The 21,284-nt window shown below is 40.9% G+C and overlaps 2 protein-coding genes across 8 annotated transcripts in view; both read right to left on the bottom strand.

Moving 5' to 3' along the window:
- The window catches only part of spata6 (spermatogenesis associated 6), a 12,951-nt gene extending 1,178 nt beyond the window's left edge, over nucleotides 1-11,773 (bottom strand). The window contains exons 1-11 of one of the 6 annotated variants that reach the window (XR_006825044.1): nucleotides 11,617-11,773; nucleotides 10,478-10,615; nucleotides 9,971-10,019; nucleotides 9,801-9,842; nucleotides 9,537-9,661; nucleotides 8,165-8,245; nucleotides 4,864-5,301; nucleotides 3,487-3,589; nucleotides 3,289-3,298; nucleotides 3,150-3,190; nucleotides 2,751-2,896 (exon numbers count right to left, since the gene is read on the bottom strand). Coding sequence is in view for 5 of the 6 variants with exons in the window: in XM_046048905.1 (XP_045904861.1) it covers nucleotides 2,751-2,896; nucleotides 3,150-3,190; nucleotides 3,487-3,589; nucleotides 4,864-5,301; nucleotides 8,165-8,245; nucleotides 9,537-9,661; nucleotides 9,801-9,842; nucleotides 9,971-10,019; nucleotides 10,478-10,615; nucleotides 11,617-11,700 (1,247 nt within the window). In the remaining variant the exon portion in view is untranslated. Of the gene's footprint in view, nucleotides 1-2,750; nucleotides 2,897-3,149; nucleotides 3,191-3,288; nucleotides 3,299-3,486; nucleotides 3,590-4,863; nucleotides 5,302-8,164; nucleotides 8,246-9,536; nucleotides 9,662-9,800; nucleotides 9,843-9,970; nucleotides 10,020-10,477; nucleotides 10,616-11,616 lie in introns of those variants that run through there. The other 5 variants (XM_046048906.1, XM_046048905.1, XM_046048909.1 and 2 more) reach the window with 5 other exon arrangements.
- A 658-nt stretch (nucleotides 11,774-12,431) lies between these two features.
- Nucleotides 12,432-21,284, bottom strand: part of agbl4 (AGBL carboxypeptidase 4) — a 317,541-nt gene continuing 308,688 nt past the window's right edge. For both annotated transcript variants that reach the window (XM_046048777.1, XM_046048778.1), the window contains 3 exons: nucleotides 21,073-21,235; nucleotides 12,968-13,061; nucleotides 12,432-12,791 (listed from right to left, as the gene is read on the bottom strand). In XM_046048777.1, the coding sequence (XP_045904733.1) occupies nucleotides 12,692-12,791; nucleotides 12,968-13,061; nucleotides 21,073-21,235 (357 nt within the window). In that variant the 3' untranslated portion in view covers nucleotides 12,432-12,691. The remainder of the gene's footprint in view (nucleotides 12,792-12,967; nucleotides 13,062-21,072; nucleotides 21,236-21,284) is intronic.

The raw sequence follows: 21,284 nt of genomic DNA, 5'->3' as shown, positions 1-21,284 counted from the left end.
CTGCAGTGATGGTTGACTTACTACAACTTTCTCCCATCTCCCGACTGCATCTCTGGAGCTCAGCCACAGTGACCTTTGGGTTCTTCTTTACCTCTCTCACCAAGGCTCTTCTCCCCCGATAGCTCAGTTTGGCCGGACGGCCAGCTCTAGGAAGGGTTCTGGTCGTCCCAAACGTCTTCCATTTGAGGATTATGGAGGCCACTGTGCTCTTAGGAACCTTAAGTGCAGCAGAAATTTTTTTGTAACCTTGGCCAGATCTGTGCCTTGCCACAATTCTGTCTCTGAGCTCTTCAGGCAGTTCCTTTGACCTCATGATTCTCATTTGCTCTGACATGCACTGTGAGCTGTAAGGTCTTATATAGACAGGTGTGTGGCTTTCCTAATCAAGTCCAATCAGTATAATCAAACACAGCTGGACTCAAATGAAGGTGTAGAACCATCTCAAGGATGATCAGAAGAAATAGACAGCACCTGAGTTAAATATGACTGTCACGGCAAAGGGTCTGAATACTTATGACCATGTGATATTTCAGTTTTTCTTTTTTAATAAATTTGCAAAAATTTCTACATTTCTGTTTTTTTCTGTCAAGATGGGGTGCTGAGTGTACATTACTGAGAAATAAAATGAACTTTTTTGATTTTTGGAAAATGGCTGCAATGAAACAAAGAGTGAAAAATTTAAAGGGGTCTGAATACTTTCCGTACCCACTGTACATTGTTTTATTTCAAGGGCTAAGAAGACAAAAAATAATTGTAAAAAGTGTCCATCACCTATTACCAGAGACAAGTTGAAATCTTCTAACAACTTAAAATGTGCAAAACATTATACAAACATAAATACGAAACATAAATATTAAGTTACAGTGATCTAAAACAACACATTTTGCTTGAAAAATAGCTGATTACTAAAAGTGCTCTAAATCATCAAGAACAATGCCCTTGTTTTTTTTCAAGATGTTGTAACAGGTTTTCCTTTTGTCCACTAGTCTGTGCTGTAACACAAGATGTGAGAGCTGAAACTACCGGTACACTGACTTGAAACACACTTTAGGTGTAGTGTGTTTGACAAGATACTTAAAACACGTTGAAATAAATGTTCCTTTTTGATTTTAATTCTTTTACATTCAACCTTTTGTCCAACTGAACAAAAAAAGTAATTTCACTATTAACAAACCGTGCATTTCATCTGGAAGCATACCTGTGCTTCATCAATACAATATAAATGTGTCTGCAGGTTGGCCGCGGGCAGTTATAAAGTAGAAGCTCGACCCTGACAGACAGACAGAAGTGAACAGTAATGAATTCCAGTATTGCCTCTCATCCACGTCTATTTGTTGGGAGTGGAGGGGTGATGACTGTCTGACTGACTGGCTGGTGTCTTGGCCTGGCTCGCAGTGCGGGAACGGACGCTTTTCATCTGTAATCAGATAAACTCGCTACCTGCTTCAGAAAGTCATCAAGGACAAATCATCCAGAGACATGAATAGACTGAGACTTCGGGGCTTAGAGAGCAAACGTCAGCACTGGCATCTGTCATTTTCTTTATAGATCAAAGATTGGTGGCGAGACGTGCCCCTCTCCCTGTCAGAGGGAATCTACAAAGGCCCACTCTAATCTCCCACCCTGCAACTCCTGTCGCGTTTTCAATTGAGAGAAAAGTATCATTAATTTCCTACAATTTACTTTGCAGTTTAAGATTGCCATTGATTTTAATGTTTACTTATGGACTGAGCAGTAGGGGAAGGAGAACAGAAACAAACAAACAAACAAACAAAATGGAACATCGGTCCCGCCGGTGTGTTTAACTCACAGCTGCCATGATCGATGACAAGGTCTCTCTGAATGTATTAAAGCGTGCATCAGGTCAAATGCATCAGACTCAAGCTGAAACACAAATCAATACCATTTTCCTCTTTGTTTTTTTCTTTTCTCTGCCTCCTCTCTCAGTAATGAACAAACATGACAAGACATCAGCTTCTGTAATTTAAGAGGTGGAGGGAAATTCATCCTGCCTGTCGCGTGTAATCAAAATTAAAGATTGGATGTCTATGAGCTCACACACACACACACAGACACACACACAAAGCAGCGGCAGTGTACGACTACCATCTCATGGGATCACCATATATTTGCCGTATACTATAATTGGAAAGTCATACAGGTGCCTCCTTCGCTTTTAAGATCTTTTGGACAAACACCAACGATTTACACAGATGGATCAGGATAAATTCAGGACAAAAACCACAAAAATAAGGATTATGTTTTTTCTCTGCTTTTGGCGTGAGTGTGAAGAGAATCAGCTGGTTTTGCGGCCAAAAAACAAACAACCTTGGGGCTCTGAGGTGATCCTGACAGTGTTTTACTGATCTACATCTGAAGATGTGTGTTTGTTCACCACAACACCAAGTTGTGGTGAACACACACACACACACACACACACACACACACAGTGACATCCGACAGTTTGCCACTCGCCAACTAGTTATTTTGGCCTTGGTTATAAATGACGAGTATGAAGAATACAAGACAAGAGAAATGTCATCCGTGTCTGATTCTGATGTGAGAGAATTCAATCACTGAAATTTTAGAGTTTTTATTCTTTGAGGATTTATCTGCTTTTTGGTCCTTGATAGTTGGTTTTTAATTGAACACATCTACTTCATATTACAAACATTTAAAAGATTGATAAACGCTTCTAATAGTTTCAAGGTTAGGTTGGGGGAAAAGGTTGCATCCTCTGGAGATTTTACCTTTCTCTGAGGGAATGGTTGAGGTTCAGAGGACTTCTGGAGTTTAACATGGTCAGGGCAGCACCTCTCACAGGGCTTTTGGTCCGGGCTTCAAGTCTGGACTGTGGCTCTGGAGACAACTGGACCCTCACAGAACCTGACTTCACCTGGAAGAGGTCGCAGTGCAACAGGGTTCGAGTCAGGTGATAGTTTTAACTAGTTATAGTCTTGTCCTTGAGAGTTGTTTTTTGATCATATATATATATAAAACACTGTCAGTTGTGTGAATATATAATTTGGCAAGTCTGGTTTAGGAGTATGTGTACGTACAGTGACACTTTATCATGGCTACAAAGTAACCTACACGATATCTGAACAGTTACCTCTATGCTACTGTTTTAATGTTTTAATTAGACTTACTCTGGCTGTTCTTGGTCTGTAACTCCCCAGGAGAGAAGAATCTACAATGAAAAATACAAGTGTAGCTTTGCACTTTAATTAATCAATAAAAAAGCAATTTTATCAGTTGTTGCTGATGTCCTAAAACAAGCTCACCAACCCAGTTATGTCTTCACCATGTCATCATGAAGATGCAATCAAAGGCATCAAACCAGAAAAGAAAAAAGGCACATTTTACCAAGAAAACAAATATTGATATATTAGACCAATAGCAAACAGTTAATTCTGCAGCATTTAAGTATAGCATGGCCATATGTGTGTACATGTGTCTGTTTTTGCATTGAGCGTTAAGGCCTACCTATGTGATCAGTCGCGAAGCTGACAGCATGTCGATGCGTGCTACCATTCTGTGGAGAGGAGAAAGGAGTTCCCATCCCAGACACACTGCTGCAAAGAGAGACCTGGCACAAAACACAGCAGAAAAATAATCTGCTGTCAAACAATATCACAACCTTAACACTGCTGTAGTATGAAGGATTTCATCGACATGGTAAAACCCATGCACAGCGAGGTTGTTTAGCTATTTATTCTTCACTTTTAAACAGAATCCTGATACTGATAAATTAATCAACCACACAATCTACCGACTTCAAATAAGAAATGCCACGACAAAAAATGTTCATCACAATTACTCCTTTCATTTACTTATTTTGTGCAGACTAAAGAAAAAACTGCCAAAAAATGTTGTTCCATTTGTCAATCACCACCAAATCATTTGACCAAGATGATCATAAAGACAAAAAAGGTATAAAGAAAATGAAGACAAGCTTTTTAGAGAATAAGGATCTGTCTCAGAGAACATAGGTTGGGGTCAGAATGTGCTTCACTCTACGCAAACAAACAAGGAGCCGAGGCTCTGAAACATGCACTGATAATGCATTCACCATGGGGCTAAGCTACTTCATTAGGTATCTATTTGTTAATTGCAGCTTGACTCTCAATTACTAGGGTTAATTGTCGACAGAAGATTCCCCCAGGAACCCCAGAGCGGGAAAAACATGCTCCTCTCTCTAATAAAACGCCCATTGTATTCCTGTAAATTCCATTCAGGTGTGAGACAAAAACCAACAACTGTGTACCTAATCATTTCCTTTAATAACAGCATGCTAGTAGATTTTGATATTCATAATTCAGGATTGGATTTGATGCAAATGAATGAGCGGGAATACAGTGGGGAGCAGAGGGAGGGAGTGACACAGAACTACAGGTTGTGTTATTCTTGTCCATCAACTGTATATTCCTCAAGGCAGTGTGATCAGAAAATCACCTCCTTTTACATGCAAAATCTGTTAGTGTGGTGATACGGCCATAATTAAAGTGTTAACAAATAAATGTGTATCAGCCTAAATCCCAGACACTCAAGCCCATCAGTGAGGACAATGGGTCATATTACATGTGCAAATAGTCAAACATTTTTATGACGTCAAAATCCATTAACGGCTCTGGTAAAAAGATTAACACTGCACTCTTATAATGCCGTCTACTTAATCTGGCCACTAGATGATGTCAAATTTTGGGAAGCTCCCACTGAGGTTTGACTTACATCAATTCAGGATCCAATTAATTTTAGAACCCCTGTCCACTGAACACGTGTATTGTTGTTATTGTAAACCATTATATCACTTTTTTTAGTCAATTGACTTCAGTTTGGAGCAATATATCTAATGTTACTGACCAAGAAGGGCGGCTGGCTCTCAGTCTCCTTCCTGAAGTGGTGAGGCCCCAGCTGGAGGTGGCTGAGCCTCTGTCGGGCGTCCTCTGAAAGCTGGCACATCTTGCGGTGGGTGTAAGGTGACAAGGCTCGTGTCCTTGAGGAAACTGTGGGCTGCTGGTAGCCAGAGTCTACAGAAGCTCTCGGAGAAGGCAGTTTTCTTTCCTTCTTGTTTTTCTGGGGCATGCGGCCAGATGGGGATGAAAAAGGGGAGCGTCTGGATGCTGAAGACGGAGAGTTTGTAAATCCGGCCTCAACATTTAACTTTTCTTCCCCACCATTCAAAGAGACAAAGTTCGCATCATCTATTTTGGAAAAATGGCTGCTGGATGGCAAAGACTTTTTTGCTGAACTCTGTCTGGGTGGTGTTAAAGATAGCCTCACTGGAGAAAGACAGCAAGTCTGGGGGTGCAGGGACAGAATATGAGACAGAGAGAGAGAAAGAAAAGTGTTGATATGTTGTTCTAACCATGTCACGCAACCATCACAGGTCTCCATTTTGAGGGGACACATTACATTTGTCTCAGCATTTTAGATTTCTCTGCAGACCACAATGTTGTTCCTTTACACAACCGCCAGCCATTTTAGCCATTAAGGCAGCTGCTCGCTCTCGACGCAGACTTGCTCTCCCTGGACAAAACCATTAAACTATTAGCTAAATCATTCAGCTTAAGTGTTACAACAACAGCTCTCGCAGTCAGCACTGCCATGGAGACAACCTCTACAGAATTACTTCAATAACTCTAATGGCCACTAACATCATTCTCCGGTGCAATATCCCACTTCCTGCGGGTAATGCCAAGCGGGGATAAATACGTTAAGATAAAATGTTAATTGCATTTGATGGCCATCTCCAGTCTAATATGATAAAGAGGCATTACCTGGCTGTAAAACAAAGATAATCTAAATGCTAATAAGGGAAATCACAACATTAAAACTATTTTTAAGAAAAACTAAATGATGAATAAATCCTCATCGAGGTTGCCATTTGAGAACGGTATAATTTAATGGAATTAAGCAAAGTATACTCTCCCACCTCCACATCTACTGCCATCTTTGACTTCTTTCAGCTCTTCTGTCCTTCACTGAGCTGAGCGGCCAGTGAGAGTTAGTCAGTTTTCTGGTTGCCAGCTGAGTGGTGAAGGCTTGTCTGATGTGATTAGCTGGTATTTCCACTGTTGGTATTGTGTGGTAAAGACACTGTTCAACAATGCCTGAGATAAATAATAACAAGACAGGCTCTACAGCCATGCGTGCGGCTCTATGAGGCAGCATGGCAGTGCTTTAGGCTAAATGCTAACTTCAGCCTGCTGATCACATCCATGATGCTAAAACACTTGACAATGTGAACAGTCTGACACTAAACAGGTGTAATTTTAGCATCCTAACATTTTTTAATTAGCACTAAACACGAAGTGGTCATAAACCAAAGTATCTGACAATAACATTTCACCAGAAGATGATGTTAGAAGAAAAGCCTCACCAGAGTGATTACAATTCATCCTGATGCCAAATTTCATGGCAATCCATCCAACAATTGTTCAGATATTTCAGTCTGGAGTGTTGGACTGACAAGCTGAGAGACAGACGGACCAACACCGCCACCGTTAGAGCATGCTGCTAGCATGGCAAAAAATTACTTTAGATTAAAATGGTTATAAGATTGAGAGTGAGAATGATAACAATTAACAAAAGATAATAGCACTAAAAATCTAATCTTTGGCAAGACATTGCCAAAAAATTGTGTGGCTATTCATCCCTACAGTTTCAGAGGCTTTCTGGAAGCTGCTATCACGCTAAATCTCTAATAAAACAGAACACGGTTTGTCAGCTGGGCGGGAAGGCAGTCAGGGAAATGCCTATGCTGAAGTCCCATTAGGAGAGAGAAAATGGAGAAATTCTACTGTCTGACAGCCACAGCGGTGCTCTGATCCAGACATCCCCCTGAGGGGCCAGGAGAACACTCTTGACAATCTGCTTCGCTGTCAATGACATCCCATTTAAACAAATAGCTTAGCTTAGGTTACTGCATAGGATAGTGTTTTTGGCACAACATGCCAACCGCTGTCTGATGGATCATATGTTACAAACACGACTGTTTTTGAAAAATTTTCATTCTCACTGGGGATTTTTCAGTCTTGAATTGGAGCATTATTCTACCCTCCTAGTATCCATCTGTTGAGATTACCTTTGCACACACCTCACACACATATGCAGTTTCACACTTGACCATGAAGGAGTAGACAAAATTGAAGGGTGGGGACAACAAAAGATTGTTTTCATTATCAATGACACTACCGGTTATGTTTAAATTAATCGTTTGAGAAATTATCGCAATTTCCTAAAGCCCAAGGTGATGTCAACAAATAGCTTTTTTGTCTAACAGTCCAAAATTTGGACACAGAAAAGCAGAAAATCCTCAAAGCTTGTCAGAACCAGCGAATGTTTGGGATTTTTGCTTGAAAAATGAAAAACAATTATCCATTTGTCAAAATAGTCAATCTACTAATTGATTAATCAACTGTTTCAGCTTTATACAGAATACTGCAACAGTGGATGTGAACATGTCATTAAACAGAACTTGGGCGTGCGCAGACAAAGACAAGAAGAGACAGAGAAAGAAGGTAGGAAAAAAAAGACTTTAAAACGGACTGGTTGGTTCTGTCACAAAAATTGTGTAAACTCCCAGCTAGTCAGAGATGTGAGAGAAGCCTCGCTATCAGCATCACAGATCTGCCTCTCCGTAATTACATTCACAAGGAGAGAACAGATACCCTTGAAACACTGCCAGTATAGATAGATAGATAGATGCAGTAGCCATGGCAACAATAGAAAATGGGTATGTATGGGGGAAACAGACAAATCTGATGGCGAGCGATACCACTCATTAGAGGCCTCTGGAGATGAACTGTTCACAGTTCTACCTTTGGTCAACACTTACACAGTAATGCTGAGTATGTAGCTGTGATGTGTTCAAATTCCTGACATTTTGAACTGTCACGCAGGCAGATAAACACACAGTTTACTTGTCTGGGGCACTTTGATGGATTTAAACTGTTTACATTTTGTGTAAGCTGTTCAGAAAAGACCTTGAACAGACAACAAAATGTGTGTATAAAGAACAGGCTCCTTTACAGATCAACAACAGACATGAAGCAGATAAATCAAAAGCAGACAAACGTACAACAAATGTTAAAAAGAAATTGAACATACAGTGTGTGTGGTTCTGCACGGACCGACGAAATGTAATAAAGGACACACTTACAGGTGAGACAAGCCAGCTGTCCCTTCCATCACTCTCTTCTATGACTGATGTTGTGGCAAACTCCACTTTGGGGGAGATTCCCTAGAGGGAGAGGGACAATAGGAACACACACGACATCTTTAACAGGGAGACGAAGACAAAGGGACAGATAACAGCGCTGTTTGGAACAACAATTTACAACCACAAATCCTCAATCTATGCCTGGCTTGAGAAAAACAAATAGCAGAAAAGAGAAAGTCTCCAGTGACGTTTAAATAATATGGCATTTGGAGGGAGACATCTAAATTGCTATGTAGGCCTCAAACACAAACACATAAAAGCAACGATGAGGGGAATGGTGTTTAAAGACATTTCAATACGTCAGTTAGTGCCTTGGAATACAAGTGGAGGGTAGAAAAGCAAACCCACAGTGGCAGAGAGATAAAGGAATGAAAGTAGGAGGTGGGGAGAGAAAGTGATGATATAAGAAGAGGAGGCAGAAAGAGGCAGACATGACAAAAAGAGAGGAAGTTCTCCATTTAGTTTTTTTCTGTCTGTATAGCAAAGACAGTCGACAGCTCTATAAGGAAAATGCTATCTTCACTTTCTATTAGACAAGACAGTGCTTTTGAATCGGTTATCTTGGTAGTGTACCTGCCTGTCGTGCACAGCCAAAGAGATTACGAGGAGACTCACTTAAAGACACCAACAATCTTCTCCAGTCTAGGAATGACAAGTGTAATATTGGTGCCAATCAAGCGGAATCACATGACGAGCACAGTGTGGGGTCATTGTGACATGTGAGCAACTTTTTAACTGACATCCCTCCTTTCACTTTGAATTTTTGCATTAATCAGGGGTGTAAACAACAAGAATAAGTCTGGCATTGATTTTGTTTTCATGCATCTTAATTGGTCAGCACTTGTCAGTGTGGTAAACATTTCTCTGATTATACTATTTCTCTGACGTACCTCGTCTACCAACAGAAGAATTTGGTATCAATTTCAGCCAATTTCCCATTATTTTTGTCCAAATAGTTTTTTAAAATATATACATATTTGCAGAAAACATTCCAGTGAGTAAACTGAACTGTTTTTTTAAGAATGTATGCTATGGCAGATGTAGGGTAAATACATATCTCTGATTAGCTATTCCCTCTCTGAGCATACATGTGATCAATCATGTGATCACCTGCACTTAAAAGTTGTCAGTTGGAGTAAGTCACTTGATAAATGTATCCTATCGCTCACACTCGATGAATAACTTTTTTCTCCTCAGTTGACTCTCTAGAGCTTTCTCTAGTGTAATTCTTAGAAGTTAGATGAATACGGGTGCAGGTGTTGTAAGGAGGTTTAAGAAATAAATAAAAAGAAATAACTGGAAAACAGCCTACAGGAAAGGAGGAGGATCTCTTCAGTAGTATCTCTCTCTCTGCAGCTCCTTCTCTGGAGCTCAGTCTCGGACCAGGGTACAAGAAATCTCTGCTGCTTTCCTCCATCGTGGCTAGGATCTCACCCTCTAAATATCATACACAGACAGATAGAAAACAGAAACACACACATACACACAATCCAAGTTAGAGATCCTGTTTTTGCAGTGTAATGACTACATACAGTTGGGACTTAACATGCCCATATGGCATCATCAGAAAGCATACCTGGAGGCACCAACTGAATCAGCTCAAAACATGTTGTGTCAGCTAAGAGGAAGGAAAGCACAAATAGACTGTGAGCTAATGATCAGTATCACAGCTAATAGCCTATACGCTTGCATAGCAGAAGATTCAGGACGAAGAGATGAGGAAGCAAATCCCAGACGGCCGTTTACCTTCGAGGAGGTCAGCTACATCAGCAGGGTCAACAACGCCGGGGAAAGTCTGGTAAAACAGACAGAGTACACACAAAGTAAATCAATACTTATAACAAGATGAGACAGACTGCCTGGATTCTAACTCTGCCATTCTCCCCAGGGAAAAGAAGGCATCTTTTTTCAGGAGTTGGGGCAGTAATGTACAAAATTGAGGGTTGCTGTTTAACAGCACAGAAATCGAAGGATTTAAATAAAAACAAATAAAAAGAAAACAACTGCTAGGGTGGATATTTCTTGACCACTAGTGTTTGTAGATGGAGGTATAATGTATTGGTATTAGTAGGAGTCAACATCAGGCCTGTGATGTGACATGAAGACATGAGATATGCACCCCTTTTTGATATTGAAAAATATGCCACTAGTCCTCCCACCATCTCTCTCGCTAAATATGAAAAAAAGAAGGCAATTTTACATTTTGTGATGGAAGTGGTGCTTATTCTTTTAATAGATACTTATAATTCTCACCTTGACAAATGCCATCTTGTGGTGGAAGTGTAAGGGGAACACAGATGGCAAACAGGGGGTCTTCCTGTACTGGCCCATTATACACACACTGAGGTAAATGTCATACTTTTTAGACAGGAGCACTCCTGGACATGTGACCTGGGCACAAACAGTATAATTAGGTGACTGCAGTGACAGGTCAGGCATTAGTTGTTGTATGTGTCCTTTACTGGCAGATTTCTTCCATCTTTTGACAAAAAAAGGCTCTCCATGCACACACACAAAAAACATTTTCAGAAATAATTGAGCCCTGTTCAAAATGACGCACGTATCTTAGCCTACAAAATGACAGCATGAATGGGTGCTGTAGCATCATTGTGCTTAAAAGTTGACACAGGAGTACATTCCTCTGAGAAAGTATCCATAACAGTAGGAAGTAGGTCTTACTGCTACCAAATAGGATAATAAAAAACCTGCAAAACTAATTAAGTTGAATTACTTTGATATAACGTTGACAAGTAGAAATGAGACCAAATCACCTTACAACTGCTCCACAGATAACGTTACTGCACGTTAAAGGAAACATAACATAGAAAATGTGTACGTTACAGTCAAAGGGGGTGTAATTTAACTGTGATTTACACACATTTGGATAAAAATTTCTAGCATATGTTTAAGGACATATTGTTAGTTAACGTTAGTGACTGGAGAAAGACAGCAAACATCTCAGTTAAACAAACAATTAAAAAAATACAGTATAGTTATATATGTTTATTTTGTCCCCATTATTAACCAATGCCAGCCATGTCAAAGCCACGAAAACATTTTTATTTTTTATTTCGATGACTGAATATTGCAGCTGTTAGCTAGCTAGCTAAGATTTTGTTTTAAACGTCTTGTCATGACGTCATCATCATCTCTAACGGTTTAACTTACAGACCAAAGTGGATCAAACTGGTAAAATAAATGAACGTTTGACGACATTTAAAACTATTTATCAGGATAACTCAACCTAACTTCCAAGTTAAGGCCGTTAACGTTAATGTTAAGTTAGTTGATGAACGTTAATTAAACATTTGTAAAGGGAACAGGATGTAAACTCAGTAGCTAACGTTAATTTACGTAAACTAATCTAAGTTACAGTACCAGGACGCACTTACTGTCTGAATGTCCAGGTATACAGTACATTTCAGAGACCTCTGGTGCACTTTAGAGGAGGAAAGCTTTTTCTTCCTTGAAGCCATTCATACAAATTTCAAAGTTAGTTGTTGTCATAGCTGCCAAACAGCAACAGTCACAGAGCGGATGTACAGTCATGTGACTAAGAAGTGGCCAATCAAAAGCTCTCTCTGCGCACACGTTTGAGCTCACTGTTCGTCTGATAGAACTGAAGAGACTATCAATATGTTATTTATATAATAATAATAATAATATTAATTACTTTATTTGTATAGCACTTTTCAAAACCACGTTACAAAGTGCTGTACAGTAAAAACAAAAGAGATCCATATCTAAAAAATATAAATTAATTAAAAATGTTTTAACTGTTATTCAACAATAAATAATACAACAATAACAGCAATAATATAATGTTTATAAAAACGCCATACATATAAGTGTTTAAAAACAAGTAGTAAAATCTTAAAATCAACTCTAAAACTCACAGATAACCAGTGAGGGGCAGCAAGGATTGGTGTGATGTGGTCACTCCTCTTAGTGTGAGTTAGAAGCCTGGCTGCAGTATTTTGAATGAGCTGTAGTCTATGAATGTTTCTCTTACTACTACCAGAATAATACCAGAGCATTGCAGTAGTCGAGTCTTGAGGAGATAAAGGCATGGATAACCTAGATCTCAGTTATATAAAAACAGTCATTAATGTTCTCAGAGAGCAACAGGCACAACATTTTAATTAAATGTTTAATGACTAGTTATAATAACAACCATCCAATGAAGTTCTAAAATAAGACAGTAACAGAGGGGAAACGTGCATTTATTTAACGGTATAAACAAAAAAGGAGCCGCTGAATGAAGGCCTCAGATGGAATTTAGATGTCTAACCAGTGTGTCTTTCCTTGGCTTTCAATTGTCCGCATTTTTTTTGTCCGCATGTCACACATTTGATAGTTTATAGTTAAATAAGTATTTATAGCCAGGGAGATGTGGAGCTTCTAAAGGCAATGAAGTGTAAAGGGTCCTCCTGCTACGGTGCTCCGCATTTTATACATGCTGTCTGTCTAGTGCCTGACACCCTGGCTCTTCTCCCTCTCTCTGTCTGCTGCGTCTCTGCCAACACCGTTGCCTTTTCCGTCACCTGTGTGGGACTTCGACTCAGGGCTGGAGATAAAAACATATTAAAATTAATGACTGATTGCAACAGTACAATATAGTTCAGGAAATAGCAAAACAACAGTACATTCATGTGCTCGAATATAGACACGTAAATTCAAAATCATACATGGAATATTTATTTAATGTCATAATTATTTTTTCATAATGCATTACTTCTTTACCTGTGAATGTGAGTTGGTCTGTTGTCCTTGATGAGGTTGTTGAGTTTGTAGTAATCCAGGAAGGTTCGAGCCACATTCCTGCCCAGTTTCATGTCTGAGGAGATAGGGAGTTAAAGCCAACTGTATTTGGATGAGCCTCAGGTAACATCGCTTAAAACATTTCCTAGATCAGTGGTCCTGCCTAGTTTCATGTTTGAGGACAGGGAACTAAAGCCAACTGTATTTGGATGAGCCTCAGGTAACATCGCTAAAAACATTTCTAGATCAGTGGTTTCCAAACTGGATGGTGGCCTCTTTGGAGAGGCGCAGAGCCATTGCATTGCATTGTGGAGTGGAACTTAAAGTTGCACTAAGAATTATCTCTTTGCTTTGTTTTACGACAAATTTACGGTTTGGTTCACTCTCACAGCTCTTAACAGGCTGCTGTTTTTAGCTAAAAAGCTTTGGTAAACCCATTGCACGCTACCTGTGCAGCACCAAACAGCAGATAGACAAAGTTAGCAACTAGTAATATTTGCTGGAATGGACCTATCATTGCTGTTAATAATTACCTGTGCTTTCACTGCTATTCTAAATAAAATAAAAAAATGTTTTAAAAAAAGGTCTATGAATCTTTGCAAATGATAAAAGAAAAAAACAGGAGTGCTCTGATTCTAGGGGAAAAAGATGGAAAGTAACCTACTGTTTCAGACAATCTAGAAAGAGGGTGCAACACAAATGTAAGAAATTCATAATTTTAAATATCTGTGATGTATATTTGCATGACACATTCAAACCATTAAATCTCCACTTAGATTTTGGACATGTTTGATATAAAGTAATACAAAAAAAATCCTTCAAAACATCCACGTTGTCATCACTAACACACTCAGTGAGGTACAGTAAATAACAAGGGACTAGCGACTGACGACTGGAGAAATGAGCAGTGTAAATCCTCAAGGTACAGCGTTCTGAATTAAGTGCGGCTAAATCAACTGCATTTCACTCACGTCAGCCAAATGCATGATGCTGGTATGAATCACACGAAAGCAATTACTTATACACTGAGGCCTTATTTAAATTCAGAGGTGAGCACACATATCATTCCCCTGCCCAATTGTCCCTCACTACTTTAGGGACAATATCAATAACCTCACTTCTTTTATAAAACAGCTAAGCGTCTATGTGCTGTTGCTAAGCCTGTGATCATTAGGCTAGCAAAGCAAGTAATGATAACAATCAGGTTCAGATAATGAAGAAGTAAGGAACCGCAGAATACCAACAATGTTTCTAATCAACAAGAGTGAGGATAAAGTAAATACAGATAAATAAGAACAATGTCGCTAACAGAAGTAAAATTCATCTAGGCACTGAGGCGAGTGGACTGAAAAACACCATCAATATCAGCTGCCAATCTGTCTATCCACCCCTTTTGACATATGTCCATCGTCCTTATTCCATCATCCTCCATCTACACCAAATGTACGTGCATCCTGTTCATATAGATCCCACAAACACAAAACAAAAACATACAGGTTTTTCCCTATCTCAAGGCATTGATGTTTGGCTACCTCCATTCTTCACCAGGCTGGAGCATGATGGAGCAACACAGAGACATAATCTGTCACTTTCCCCTGTCATTACCTTGTTGATACTCAGATACAGCCTGTCATCTGCAGCCACTGGACTATTTATCTGTCACAACCGTGTGATGGAAACAACTGTCAAATAGAAAAAAATTTTTAAAGATGGAGATTCAGTCATTTTTATTGTCTAATTTCTCAAAATGTTCTTCAGAACGGCCTGAGCTACATAAATCCTGGTTGCTACAAAGGTGAAAATCTATTGTCCAAATGTTGTTGTTTGTAAAACATCCATTCTTTGTTTGAACAGGTTGTCTGGGCGTATCCTTCAGGTGTTGAAGTTTGTCACACTTCAAGCAACACACACACACACACACACACACACACACACACACACACACACGCACACTCCCACTCACACAAGGGTATACCTGGTAAGTTAGGCCTGTAAATATGCAAGCAAGGCCCTCTGCAGCAAGTCTGTCACCTTGGCCGTGGAGGGTGTGCTTTTGCGTATATTTGGGAGTCTGCACAGGACTTCATTCTTCACCCGGCAGGCTGATGGCATCGCTCTCCACACGACTCCAGAGTCTTTGTTTACATCCCATCTGGTTGTTTCTGTGAGTCCTGCATCAGGCCAGACTTGATGTGTGTGTGTGTGGGTGTGTGTGTGGATGGGCCTCACAGTCTATCTCATTACTGCTAGCTGATGATACTGATTAGGTTGAGATAAAACTAAGGTTACGTCCTTCTGAAATTTGCTTTCATGCTAATTTTAATGCAAAATAGTTCTGAATATGACAAAAGGCGCTATCACACTGTCTAATTTTCCAGGATTAGTTCGCCAATATGCTGGATCGCTGTGCTGTGTGAAAGGTACAGAGCCAGAAAGGGGGGTCATATTTGATCCGCCACTGAGCAACGCATATTTGTAGTAACAGAGCCGGAAAGACGTCTGTGTTTGTTTTTTCACAGTCTAACCCGGAAAGCCGGATCGCTATGTGAAAGCACATATGTTTGTAGGATTTTGCTGCAATATTTTGATCAGTATACATGAGCGAATGCGGCATATTGGTGGACATTCTTTCCGCGTTTATTGCGGGATCTCTGTGTGAAAGTATCTTCAGCCATGTTAGCAACACTCTGTGCTTTGAGCTAAATGCTAACATCAACATGCTATCTCACAAAGACAATGCTAACATGCCGATGTATTAAACATATAATGGTTACCATGTTTACCATCTTAGTTTAGCATTACCCTGAAAATGTTTGCTAATGTTTGCTAGCAATAAACACAATGTACAGCTGAGGTTGATGGGAGTGTCTTTAGTTTTGCAAGTATATTGGACAAATTAAGTTAAGTGATCACCAAAGTTATTACAGTTCATCATGAGGGGAGCATGAATGTGTGCACCAAATGTCGTGGGAATTAATTTGGTAGATACTGATATGTAGATATTGATATGTGTCAAAGTGAAAACTCTGACCTGTTGGTGGTGCTTGATTTAAAGTCAGGGGAAATCCATCCAAACATTGTTGAGATATTTCAGTGGACCAACTAACCAATCGACTGCCGGACAGACTTGACATTCCCATCCCTATGACACATATAGCATAACCCACATATGATTTGAATGTACATAGAGATGATGCACGGATTCACTCACAAGGACATAAACACACACACTCCCCATGTATCCTTGACGTCTTCATTCTGACCTCAGGAAAGTTTTTGGTGTTTTCCTCTGTTCTCTTTCATCAGCAGAGCTCGTGCCAGTCCTGAGCATTTTGGCCAGGCACGCTCAGCGACCAAAATATCTCCCGGACCCCACCGTGCGCAGATGGCCTCTCAGCTTGGCTTGTCACGACTCACCGTCTATTACAGGAGGTTTTGTGATGGACGGTCAGCTTCTGAAGGAGAACTTCATCCATGAGGTGAATGGTCGGAGACACAGAGGATGCCCTGACTGCTGTCTGGCCCGCTGCCGGGGGAAACCGTAGGGTTTGGAACAAGGCTGCTGCTGCAGCAGGAATTGATGTGTACGAGAGCCAGGGAACAGTCGGTGGGCTGCAGCTAGGATTACAGAGGTGGGTGGTAGTGGAAATGTTCAGAAAACCTTCAGCTGCTTTAGTCCACATTTAGGCAGCCTCTTCTGAATGAACACACAGACTGATACTGACAATATTGTTAAAACTGTATCATCAACTGTATCTCAAAGCATTATCATTATGTGATCCAGAAAGGTCATGAAGGTGTATGTGCCAGCTTAACACAGCACTTCAAAGTATGCAGCCTGTCAGCAACTTTCCTGCCTGTCACTGAGGTGTCTGAGGTGTATTCTTTAACATCTCGGTACACTTAACGGTCTTGTCTAATCAATAGAAGGTCATTGTCATGGCTCAAGGGCACGCCAGCTTAGGCACTGATGAGATACGAGGCACACGAGACAAAGGGGACAATATTACTTGTTTACTGCAGCTGTTTACTGTCAGCACGGCATTTAGCGGCTATGTCCCTTGTGCCTGGTCCTGGCAGACAGACAGACAAGGTGACAATCAGACAACAAGGCCCCCAGTGGTAAAATGGACAAGACACGCGGAGAATGCCGTCCAGATCAGACGGGAGTTAACAAGGAGACAAGCAAGGGGACATTCAAGTCATCAATATGGGCCACTGACAGGTCCTGTCACTACACTGACACGTTGAGAACTAATTATCAATGCTAATTAAGAGGTTAGTCAACACCAGCAATACAGAAAGAGACATTTTTGTCCCCAATAGCGATTCACCGGCCTCAAAGTCCTCACGTCCTGTAGCCCAAAGGGACAAACAAGGGCTGATTTAAATCCCTGACAGGAAGAACTGTCACTGCCAAGGAGACAAGCTTGAGTAAACTGAAAAAAGTGAAACAAAGGCTTCTGTTTTCTTAAAGTGCGCACTAGCAGGAATACAAGACTGATCTATGCTGCTCCGTAAAACCGAATATGGGTACTATTTTTCTATTCTATTAGAGTTCTAGTAATTTGTTGTTTAGAAAAGCCTCAGCTTCATGTAGAAAAATCATTCATCCTGAAGGTATTCATATCAGTGCCTGAACTTAAACTGAAACGTTTTCACTTCCATTTTAACTATCACTTCAACTTCTTTCAGTATTGTAACTATAAATGCTTCAACAGCAATTGTTTTACTGTGAGCACACTTTTCTTCTATAAAATGTTACCTTTTTTAGCTAGCATGGTATTTCCAAACTTTCTCAGAGCCTCTATGAACATCAATTTTGTCAGCATACACACAAACCACCATACCACAACTAGAGGTGTGCATGTCTGTTTGTGAATCTTTGTGAGTGCTCATGTGAGGACACCTGTTTATCTGAGCATGGCAACAATAGTTGTGCAATCAACTGTGCGTATAAATGTGTGTGTCTGCGTGTGTGCGCTTGCTTGCATGTGTGAGCACCTATCCATTTGTGCATGTCTGTGTGATATGATGTGTATGATGCGTGGTAGTGAAGCATATTTGCCTCCAAGATATATCATTTGCATACTCCTCAGGTTGTCAGGTTCATTGATGCATACTGTATTCCACTGACAGCTCTGGTATTTAGGGAGCACCACTGTTATGGTGAAGTGCACATCTGGGTGTTGCTGCTTTGGCAGCACAAAATGAGGGCTTTACGCGTGTATTTGGGACACCTTTGGGAGTAGTCAAAGCCAGTTGCACAAGCTGTAATCCATGCTGCATCGATGCATCTTCAAATTAGCCAACACCACACAATCCTGCAATAGATGTGGATTATATTATATTGACAAAAAGGCCACCGGTTCAGAAACCTCTGCATGTCTTTCCTTACAGAAGGAAGTTAGAAGTATGAAAATCTTGAAAAGCTGCACGTCTGTACTATGACAGAAAAAAGCAACTGCTCAACTCAAAAAAACAAGAGCAAACTCTTTCCGGGAGCTGTTACAGCCTGAATGGCTTTTAAAGTTCTGGAATAATTCTTCAAAGTCACAGAGAATAGTTTCTCTCCTCTCACCTACTAGGTAAGTAGGCCCCCAAAGCTCACATAAATACACGTACTGAAGACACACACAATGGAAAGTGTCAAGCTGAGTTTTGAACGAGCTCCCAGATTCTCTCAACTGAACTGGAAGGTCCATCAAAAAATGCAGTTGGACTATGACAATAAAAAACCTGAAGCGAAAAAATCAAAATGTTTAATTACAGTTCTGCAAGGTGGGATGTCAGAGAGACTGGAATTTACCTTGCTGAAACTAACCTACAGTAAAGTATGTAAGCATAAGAACATGTAGGAGTACACACACACACACACACACATACAGGTGTTTAATGATTAGAGGACGAAGAGGAGACAGACTCACGATAGAGGTTGTCCCTGCTGTTTCAGAGAAGAGGATTCTCAGCTTGACTAAATGATATAATGAGCTGTTATGTTCTGGGTGATGAGATGAGAGGAAAGGACATAATAGAGGACAGAGGAGGACATGAGAGGAAGAGGAGAGATCAGAAAACAAATACAGACATACACTGCATTACGCCTTTTTCTGTGTGCACCTTCAAACTGTGACAAAAGTCTCAGCTGTGAGAAAGGTTAAGGTTTCAATTTTGGTGGCTACAAGTCACAGCAGTGGAGAAGAAGAGTCATGAGAGATGAAAGGGTAAGTAAGGGCGGCATGTTTGGAAGGTGGTCCCAGGTTATTATTCATTTGTCATGTATTAGTTTAGAGGACTGTGCATCCGTGCCTGCGTGTGCATGTGTGTGCATCAGGTGAGAAAGGTGGAGGGGGGGCGTTGAGATGCTAAAGGTCTCTGTTGATGATTTGCACGCTCCATCGAGCTGACTGCTGGGGCGTATAAAGCGACATGGTCGGTTCCTTCAACCTGCCTGACCCCAATCTCCACTCTACACCACGTCCCTGTGCTGCCTGCCCACCCTGTGGAGCCCCTCCTCATTGTACACCTACCCTTCTCGCAGCCAAAGATGTACACACACACACACACACACACACTCCTGGAAAACATAAAGATCAAGCAAGTCCTCCCACAAGGGCTGAGATTTTGACCTTCAGAAGAAATGTCCTCTCTGCACACACACAGAGGCAGAAACCTGGCTCCCTATGTCTTATCATGCTCTGAACCCAGTACTCAAATGAAAACACACAGTGGAATTTGTTATGCGCTGTTCTTCATAACAGCCAAACGCCTGTCTCCTCAATGTGAGGCTAACTATTTGTTTGTACCTGTGATGGAGCCCTGTGTGCATGCACATGTCTATATTTCCATTTTGCCACAACTGTAATGTAAAGACCTGAGATGTTTCTATGAGAAGCGGTAGACTGATGAGAAAGCATAGAAAACACACACACACACACACACACACACACCCTAATCTGCACGAGCAAGTTTGAGTAATGCCTTTTCTTTTTACATCCATTCAAGGAAAAATACCAAGTGTGTTTTTTCCGTCTTCCCCCAAAAATCTCATTGCTCACAGGATACATGTTTGTCTGTCACTGTATCACTTCTATACATTTCCAATCATCAATATGTAGAATTGACCTGAATGTTACTAACTTTTAATGTGGGTGTGAATCGGAAATATTTAGTGAGTCAGACTGTGCCAGCTCTAAGCAGTAGAGGGCACTACGGCTACGTATATATCCACCCTAACCGTCCACATGCAGAAGATGTGTAGGGGAGCACATACTTTTCATGTGTAGGGTCCTTATCACTCTGTCTAAATCTCTCTTTCTCCCTCTTCTTACTCACTCTATCAGTAAGATCAGACCGCCATTGGCCAGCTCTCAGGAACTCTTTAGCTCCGAGAAGGTCAGCTGAAGGAAAACTTCCTCCCATCTGGCTCCATTAAGGCACCTGTGACCTTCGGTTCCTGTGACGAATGTTTGTGTGCAGCTCCTATGTGTGTGTGTGTGTGTGTGTGTGTGCGTGATTGTAGGCGACAGGAATCGTGTTTGTTCCATTGTTCCATTGTTTAGCACAATCAAAGCCGCAACTGCGCACGCACACGCAGCACTGCATATGCCAACACAAGCCCCTTTCTCCTCTCTCCTTTGTAAATGAAATCAATAGACACAGCTATCACATCCCTATTCTGTCACTGCACATCTGTCGCAACAACATGCAACAAAAGAGCAACATGGTTTTCTAGTGAGTCCATGTGACCTGGTACACAAACACTCACACAAACAGGAACACAAATATTAGAATAATGACTCTGATGATTAGATTGAAGATCAATTGGCTTGATTTCAGTGGGAGATTGTTGTATGAGTGTGGGAACAGTGTGCGTGTGTGTGTGTGTGTGTGTGTGTGTGTGTGTGTGTGTGTGTGTGTGTGTGTGTGTGTGTGTGTGTGTGTGTGAGAAACAATGATGGTGGAGAAGTTTAGAGAGACGCAGTAGATCCTAACTGCCGCTCTCTACACTCTGAGCCATATATTTTCCTTCCTGGACACACTTCCACACAGATGCATACACACAGATCATATATTTTGAAGGATACATGTCTCTTCAGTGTAGGGCACAGGAGCAGTGCTGCCAGCTGTCATGTAGCTGTAGAAGGACACCTCTAGCGTGTAGCAGTAGGATGTGTCATCAAGGAGACCACCGAGGAACCGTCTACCGGTACCGGCCTTCACTACGTCCCGGTTGAAGGATGTGTTGGACTACAGGGTTACACAAAAAAAAAACAACAACTGAGACGTAGTGATTACT

This window comes from Micropterus dolomieu, linkage group LG05 (assembly GCF_021292245.1).
Source record: "Micropterus dolomieu isolate WLL.071019.BEF.003 ecotype Adirondacks linkage group LG05, ASM2129224v1, whole genome shotgun sequence".
NCBI lineage: Eukaryota > Metazoa > Chordata > Actinopteri > Centrarchiformes > Centrarchidae > Micropterus > Micropterus dolomieu.
Note: the sequence above shows the minus strand (reverse complement) of the source record. Positions and strands in the feature narration are given on the sequence as shown.